This window comes from Delphinapterus leucas, chromosome 15 (assembly GCF_059928025.1).
Source record: "Delphinapterus leucas isolate spDelLeu-1000000601 "Yukka" chromosome 15, BTC_Dleu_Yukka2, whole genome shotgun sequence".
NCBI lineage: Eukaryota > Metazoa > Chordata > Mammalia > Artiodactyla > Monodontidae > Delphinapterus > Delphinapterus leucas.
In genome coordinates, this window is record NC_143143.1 from 8,420,996 (window position 1) to 8,429,778 (window position 8,783).

The 8,783-nt window shown below is 57.0% G+C and overlaps 1 protein-coding gene across 1 annotated transcript; it reads right to left on the reverse strand.

The window, feature by feature from the left end:
- Positions 1 to 255: 255 nt before the first annotated feature.
- On the reverse strand, positions 256 to 7,156 carry LOC111182289 (uroplakin-3b-like protein 1). The gene is given in 6 exon segments (XM_089895755.1): positions 256 to 898; positions 1,740 to 2,231; positions 2,803 to 3,022; positions 3,192 to 3,344; positions 4,869 to 5,111; positions 5,114 to 7,156. Coding segments are annotated over 6 exon segments (1,488 nt in total). The 5' UTR covers positions 5,385 to 7,156; the 3' UTR covers positions 256 to 789.
- Between the last annotated feature and the right edge of the window lie 1,627 nt (positions 7,157 to 8,783).

Here is an 8,783-nt window from a genome sequence, read left to right on the forward strand (position 1 = left end):
GCGTGAGCACAGAGGTCGGGGTGAAGCCTAGAAGCTCTAAGTCCTCCAGCCAGGAGGAGAGGCCAGATGGAGGGACACCACAAAGGGGAGGCGGGGGGACTTCCCTGGTGGTCCGGTGGTTAAGACTCTGCGCTCCCAATGCAGGGAGCCCCGGTTCGACCCTGTGTCAGGGAACTAGATCCCCCATGCAGCAACTAAGCCCGCACGCGGCAACGAAGATCCCATGTGCCGCAACTGAGACCTGGTGCAGCCAAATAAATAAATAAATAAATAAATAAATAAATATTTTTAAAAAAGAAGAAGAAGAGGAGGTGGGGGGCGGGGGGTGGCGCCAGCAAGTGCCAGACACGCAGGGCAGGTGAGCATGATCACCTCCTTGGTTTGGCTTCATCGGGCCCAGTGGGACCACTGGAATCATCCCCACTTTACAGACAGGGCCATTGAGGCCAGAAGAGAGGCTTGCCCTGCCCCAATGGCTCAGCTGGCCTAGGACCCTGGGCTTCACCCCCGGTAGCTGTATCCTCCCAAGAGGAGCTGGGGACAGGGATGCAGGGAGACTGCCCAGGTGTACAATGACACAGCCATTCAGGGGGCTGTCCCCAATAATGGGGACATTTATTTCTGACAGGGACAGGCCCAAGCTTTGGACTAAGGACACCCTCCCCACCTTCCTTATTTGGAAACACTCTCTCCCAGGGCTCTGAAGCAGCAGGGCGAGCCCCTAGCCCATGCTCTGCAGCCTGGACCAGGGGCGAGGCAGAGGGGCAGATGGGGGCCCCCTGGAGCCTCTCAGGAGCTCCCCTCGGCTGAAGGGCTGAACATGTGGTGGGTGTTATATCTTCTCATGCACGCCAGCTCCCCTGGGCCAGAGATGGACGTGCTCCCACAGCTGTCGTAGCTGGGGGGGAGCGGGGAGGGGAGGAGAGATGGAGAGAATGAAGAATGCAGGGCCTCATGGAAATCTGATGGCTATTGCCTAGAGGTTGGAGCGCTATTCCTCTAAACCTCACAAATCCAGCTCTGTCTCCCTGCCCTTTGTCATCACCCCACCGCAACGCTCCCCTCCCCCACTCCCCACACCCAGGATGCCTCTAAAACACCATCTGCCTGTTTCCCCTGATCACAGCTGCCACTGGCGCTCTCTAGCTTTCAGCATACAGCCCATTTCCTCAGCTGGGATCAAGGCCCAGGCCTTCCTAGCCACTCTTCTGCCCCCAGACCCTCCCCCTCCTCTCCAAATCCTCGTCAGGGACCAGACGTCCCTTTCCTCCAGGAAGCCTTGTGGACACCCACTCCCCACCAGACCCCAGATGAAGCCTTGAGCGCTCAAGTCAAAGCTCAGCGCTTAGATTAAAAGCAATTCACCTCCACCTGGATGTCTTCCACCTGGAACATCTGCTCTGCGCTCCCACTCGCAATTCCAGCTCTTGCCACCAGGGGGCAGATGGTGAGCACTCAGAAAATGTGCCCCCGCAACCCCTCAGCAGGTGTCAGGCAGAGGGACAAGAGAGGGAGGGGTTAATGCACACACCACCCCCACCTAGAGGTTCTAGAACCTTGGGGATCCCTTGATCAATAATTGTTAGCCCTGTTCGGCCTTCAGGGAAAACCCTTCCAGCAGAACAAGCTGGGCTGGGGGCCTGGGCTGGGGGCTTGGGCCGGGGCGTGGGGAAAGGATAGAGGTGGCCCAGGAGAGGGACTCCACCCCTCCCAGGGCAGTCCCGACCCTCTCCACTTACCAGGTGTAGATGAGCAGGGTGAGGAGGGTGGTGAGGACGACGGCCAGCAGGACCGACAAGATGGCAACGATGACCACGGTGCCCGCGCTGTGGGGCCCTGGGGCAGCCTGGAGTGCCTCGGCTGAGTGTGTGAGGGGGCCCACAGGCAGGTGGGGTGAGAAGGGAGGAAAGAGATCTGACCTGAGAAGGGGGGCCTGGAACAGCCTCCAGACCAACCACCTCTCACCGCAGCCCAATGGGGGCGGGGCTTGCAGGCGGCCTGGGGAGGGGCACCTGCAGACAGCAGGATGGTAACGGTGGCTCTGACTGACTAGGGGCTGGCCCATTCCTCCCCACCTACCCCGAGTCCTCAGGAGCCCCCAGGTCCCTGGGCCCCCAGCCCTAGAGTTTGTGAGCTGCACACCTGGCCCCATACCTTGCTGCAGGTGGGTCTCACTGGACCACTCTGTCTCAGCCATGGGTCCCCTGTCTCTCACCACCAGAAATTTCACTCTGAACAGGAGACCCAGCATTGGGGGTGGGGGGGTCCCCAGGACCTGAAACCCTCCAACCCTGGTGCCTGTCAGTCTCTCCCCCTGACTCCCAGGGCCTGGGGGGAACAGCCTAGAGCTAAAAGCACAGCCTTAGAGTCCACCGGAAGGGGCTCCATCCCAGCTGTGACTGGGATGTCTCAGCTGTGTGGCCTTGGGTGCATCCCTTGCCTTCTCTGCGACCCTTAGGGTCCTCTCTTGGGAAATGTGTGTGGAGCGGACTAGATGCCTCAGCACAGAACGTCAGTGAATCAAGCCCTGAATGAGGAGAGATGGGGCCAGGGCCCACCACTCTGCCTGGATGGGGAGACTCCACCCACATGGTCCACATGGCCCATGGGGGCGGGGGCTCAAGTTGGGGGCCCTCTGCTCAAGAAGACGGAAGAATTCACCGCGGACTCCCAGGCCCCAGCCCCCTACTCCTAATGGCAGAACTGGAGCCAGGAACCCAGGCACTCAGCTGGGAGCCACCCAGGCTCAGGTCTGGACACAGGCAGGAGCGCTCCCACCCCAGCGCGGGACTGGCCGCTCACCGGTAGGGGCCCGGGCCCGGCAGGGGTTGGTGGCAGCCTCTTGTCATCGGGGAGCAGCGGGTATCGTTGGCGACACGGAGGACCCAGAGCTCGTTGCCGGGCTGGCCGCCCGGGTAGAGTGCTCAGCTGGTCCTCAGCGTGACGTAGTAGCCCCTCTGGGGCAAGTTGGCAGGGACCGGGGTGTCCTCCACCCTCTGTGGGGCAGTGAAGCTCTGGGTGGCTGAGGGTGGCACCAAGGGTCAGAAGGTGGGGGATGCATGGGCGCTACCCCATCCCGCCAGGCCAGACAGCCTCAGGCCACATCCCTGGCAGCACCTACCCCTGCTCCCTTCAGGCCCGCCTGCCCATTTCACAGAGGGGAAAGCGAGGCCTGCCCCAGCAGCACCCACCATGGCTGTGGGCCAACACCAGCCAGATGGCGTCAAAGTCGGCGACGTTAAGGTGACTGAACTGGCCCTGCGGCTGCTCCAGTGTGAAGGTGGGCTGGGTAAGTCTCCCTGCCAGGGTGGCGCTTGAGAGCTGGGGCACGTAGCTGATGCGCTCTGGGGCCGGTGCGGGCAGAGAGAAGAGGCTCAACAGCATGACCAAGTCCCCAGCGCCTCATCTGGGGGGGGACGGGCTCATGGTCCTGGAAGCCCCCGTCAGTGGGAGGAGTTAGGGCTTTTCCTGGGAGCTCTGGTCAGGCGTTAACCAGGAATGCTCCTTGGCACTTCCGTGTCCGGCCCCTGGCCCCTGCCTTGGGAGCCTATTAGGGGTGGGCACTGTGGGAGGTCGGGGGGAGGCCTTGCCCCCCTGCGTCACCGGGGTCTCAGTGATGGGCAGGGCCTGGGGAAGGAGGACAGGTGGAGGCACAGGAGACCCTTCCCCAGCTGCATGCACAGTTCTTCTGGGGGAGGCGTCTTAGGTCCTGCTGGGGTGACACTCAGATTTGGGGCAGCCTGAGCCCAAGCCCAAACCTTAGGCCGGGCTCTTGACAGAGCCCAGTGACCTTGAGCTCTGACGCTCTGCGGGCCTCAGTTTACCCACCTCTCAAGTACCCCCCAGCTCCATCCACACAGTCTAGGTTGGTTTGCTTAATGAGAGGAATGAATGGCTTGGGGGTGGGGCGGGGGTGACACAGGAAGACCCTAGGCCCAAAGGTGGGCCTCGAGGAAGTGTCCTGGCTCAGATCCTAGGGTGGCCTCTCCTGCCCACCCAGTGCTCTGCACCTCCCACCCCGCCCCAAGGCTCCCTCCCCTTAGAGAACTTGTCCCCCTCTCAGCCCCTCACAGCTCTGTCTAGCCTTGCTGCTCTGCTTGGAGAGCTCAGAACCCCTAATTCCTCTCCAGGCCCCCTGAGGTGTCCCTCAGCCCCAGATACTGGAGAGCAGAAGATGAGGTGGGCTTTATGGAAGTCTCCAGAACCCTCTCCCTCTTTCAGTTCAGTTCAATGCAATTCATTTCCATTTAATTCAGCTCAACCCCAAGGGTTCAGGGCTAGAACCCTCCTCTCTCAGAGCTCTTGGCTCTAACGCTGAGGCCCAGGGCACACGGCATACAGCAGGTACTCAATGTTTGCTTAAAAGAGAGGAAAGACATGAAACAGCAGAGATGGGGGCATGGGGGCTGCATCTCTAAGTCCCTCCAGTTTGAGAGCCCAACAGTGAAAAATGACTGTAGACCCCCTTGGAGAGCTTCTTTTGGGGTAAGTGTTATCCTTGAAGACTTCTTTAAACCTCTCCTCGGGCCGGGGAGGAGGTGGAGGAGGGGAAGGAGGGGAAGGAGGGGAAGGAGGGGAAGGAGGGGAAGGAGGGGATGGAGGGAGCCATTTGGTGAGAATCAGGCTCAGGAGGCACAGAGATGAGAAGCCCAAAGAGAGGGAGGAAGCATTCCTTGCTCCCAATCTTGGGGCGGGGGGTAGGGGGACTGGTGTCTGTCTTGTGACCTCTTCTGGTGGGCTGTCTCCCCTGACCCACCTGGCACCCAGTCCCCAGACTCGGGGCTCAGGAGGCGGCGGGGGAGGTGGGGTCTGTATTCCTTAAGCCTGAAGCACAGTAGGCACCCCTGCCCTGCCCGACCCTCACTCACCCAGACTCATCCCCAGATGGAGGCAGGTCAGCAGTGGCAACAGTGCCGTCAGAAGAGAAGACTGTCCCCCGCTGAGCCTCATGGCCAGGCCAAGCGTCCAACTGTCTGTCTGTCTGAGGGTCTGTCTGCAGCATCCAGAGCCCCAGAGGCTCCGCTGTGCGTGTTGGGCTGGGGGAGGCTGCTTCTGGCACCTCCTGCTGCCCCTCCCACGTGCCCCCTTTCTCCCAGACAACTGGTTGGACCGCTTAGGGGCTGAATGTGCTGGCCCCAAGGATTTGGCATTGCGAGGGAGGGGTCTGAAGAGGAAAACTGCACCCCACCCCCGCTCCAGGAGGGCCTGGCTGGGGAGGGGCCACGGAAAGAAGAGCCAGTCCTGGGGTCCAGGCAGCCCCAGGGACAGCCCTGCCGTGCCTTGTGGAATCTCCTTGTCCAAATGGTCCCCCAACCTGGCAACCACGGCTCCCCACGGCCCCCCCTCTGCAGAAGGGAGTTATCCTCATTTCTCAGACGAGGCATAGAGCAGGGAAGGGGGCTTGTCCAAGACCACCCAGCCAGCCGGGCCAGACCCAGAATTGGAGCATCACCCCCCAAGGCAAGCCTAGGGGCACTCCCTCCCTGCTGTCCCCCTACTGCCTGGCCCCGGAAGGGGGCTCCCCAACATCACCCTCCCTCCTCTCCTTATCCAGGTGACCTGCCCTCTCTCCTTCCTCCATCTCTGGCCACTGCCAGAGCAGGGCAATCCCTCCTCGAGACAGAAGGTGCCCGGATGGGGCCCAGGGCCGGCGGGCAGAGAGTGTACCGACAACCTCTCACCTGGACTGGAGCAGCAGACCCTCAGGGTGGTCCCCTGCCCCAAGCACCAGCCCCCACCCCCGCCGGCCCAGCTCCATAGCTGACTGGAGTCACCCTCCTAAAACTCAAACTCCTTTGCGGAGCACTTAAAAATTTTTTTAAACAATTAATTATAAATATTCTTTAGTTATTAAAACACATTTAATTTATATCTCTATATAATCAAATATATAATCTATTTGATTACCAGCTCACCTGCATTATCTTCCTTTCCCAATATACTTAAACTGTGCAAATTGTTTATTTCAGTGAACTTCGAAAAAGGAGAATATTCCTACCCACACTATGTTATTACCTAGTAGGGTTTTTGTGACCAACTCTCTACTCGGACGAGCTAGTTCCAGACTTTTCAAGGTTGAACATTACTGCATTTCACCAGTGATTGACTCAGCCCCCAAGGAACTGGGGGCCAAAAGCAGAGCGGAAAAACTCGGGAAGGCAGACGAGGTCGGGGGAGTTGAGTGTGCGCCTGGAGAGCCTCAACCAAAAGGCCGCTGAGGGACTTCCCTGGTAGTCCAGTGGTTAAGAATCCGCCTTGCAATGCAGGGGAACTAAGACCCCACGTGCACCGCATCGAAGAGCCCGCACACTGCAACAAAAAAGATCCCGTGTGCCCAATGCAACCACAAAATAAATAAATATTTTAAAACAAACAAACAAAAAAACACAATAAAACCAAAGGTCGCTGGGACCCCTCTTCTAAGGCTTCTCCCCTCTCAGGTGGCTCAGGCCAGGCTCCTCCCGGAGGGCCCTCGCTGCCTTGCAGTAAGTACCCAGCGAACCCTTGTCCTTCAGTCCTACCTACCCCAGGGTCTGGCATCACTAGAAACTGTCCCCTGGTTGGCTTTGGTGCCTCCCCTAAAGTCCTCCCAGCACCTGGCATGTACCTCCATCTTATAATCATTGCAATAAAATGTATTGTTATATCAAGTGCATCCCTGTGCACACCTGGCCCTCCTCCTGCTGGAAGCTCCTCAAGGCAGGAACCGCCCCTCCTTCCTCACGGGGTGGCAGGGAGGAGGGGGTGGGCTCGCAGGGGCTGGCACAGGGCCGTCCGCGAAGCGGCCACTTCAGCGTCTGGCAGTTACCTGGACGGGCTTGAGATGCAGGTCATCCTGAGATCAACGTTTAGTCATGGGACACGGAGGTCGCGCAGGTAGAACGTTAAGCAGGTGTGTGGGCCTCTGAGAGAGCGGAACCAGCGCTCCTGGACCCAGACGTGGAAGAGAGGGGGACACGAGCCGGTCCAGCTGGGGCCCAGCCGGCGAATCCCGGTCAGACCCAGCCCCGGAAAGGCTTCTTTATCTCGCCAGCCTGTTATTACAGAAATGGTCATACCTAGGAAAGTTGAAAATATATAGTACGAAGAATGCCCATACATACAGCCTCCACCCAGATTCAACAATTGTAAACATTTTGCTATATTTGCTCTCAAGCCTCTCCCTCCCATATATATATATATATATATATTTACTATATATATATATACACACACACACTATGTTACTCTCTCTATATCAATATATACTTATATGTATATATAATACATATACTTATATGTAAATATATGTATACTTACAAAACATATGTATATATAATATATACTTATAATACACATATATTTTGTAATATAATGTATATTGATAAGTATATAGATTTACTTTTTTCCCCTCTTTTTGTCTTTTGAAAGGCAGTTGAAAGCAGACATCATAACATGGGAAGAGCTTCTTCCTTCTGAAAGTACATTCTTGCCCATCGACTCATCTCAGATCCCCAGAAGCAGGCAGGGCAGGCACGATTGTTAATCTCATAATACAGATGAGAAAACCAGGCCCCCACGGGGAGAGGAACTTTCTCAGCCCCGTGGACGGTCAGTGGCAGGGCTGGAAACCAACCCTCGGTCTTCTAATACCCAGGCAGGACTCTCTCTCTTTCCCCTTTTCATCTGTGTTTAATTGGGAGGCCTTGCAGGAGCAAAGGATTACGTTTCCTTCTCAGTTTTTCTGGCACCCTTCATTACTGCTCTGCACAAGGTCCTGCTTTTATTTTTTAATTTTTTCTCTTCGCGCCCATCTCTATCCCACTCCTGCCCTCCCCGCCTAGGCATCCAGTCTCCTTAGTTTGGTACGCGTCCTTGTATCAGTTACCTATGGCTACTCTGATATATATTATAGTCTTTGTCTGTGGTACGGGCAGCCCACAGCTCCTAAAGGAGCATCCTTTGTTCCCTGAAATAGCTCCAGAGGGATAAAGGTGAAATGCCTGTTTTTTGTTTTTTATAACAAGCTCCTTTCAACCACACCTGAGTTTATGTTGATGTGGTGATTTTGGAAATCCCCTAGATAACCACAGGAAGGGGGTGGCTGGTTGCCAGGGGAACCAGCCACCCGATTAGAGGGTTAGAACTTCCAGCTGCATCCCCCCTACCTCTGGGAAGGGGGGAGGGGCTGGAGGTTATATTAATCATCAATGGCCAATGGGTTAATCAATCATGCCTACGTAACAAAGCCTCCAAAAAAACCCCAATACTGAAAAAAACCTAAAATACTGAAAAATCAGTCCTTTCCCTACTGATGTGAAATGCTACTTTTAATCACACACCACAGATGTAGGCAATCTTCAGTGTCCCCTCTCAGCTTGATCTGGGACAAGTTCCCTTGGGTACCAGGGGTGTCCACACCCACAGCCCGCTTGGGGCCCCAGCTGGCTCCGTTTGTCCACCCAGGCCCAGGTATGAGGGCTCCTTCCCAGACCCACAGGGCTTGAGGAGTCCCTCCTGGCCCTGCATTCAGCCAGGGCTGCTGCATGTGGCCTAGTGTGAAGAGGGTGGGACCAGGATGCCCAGAGGGTCCAGGAAGGGCTGGGGGTGGTGGTGAGTGGGACATACCAAGCGCTGGGGAATAGTCTATTCCCCAGGACCTACCTGGCTGTGTACCTTTGGGGTGACTCATGGGACAGGGTGGGGTTCCGAACAACCCCCCCCACCCGACACACACACAGGGCAGCCAGGTAATGCTCCCAAAGGCCCACCCAGCCCTGTGTTACCACACAAGGCCCCAGCTC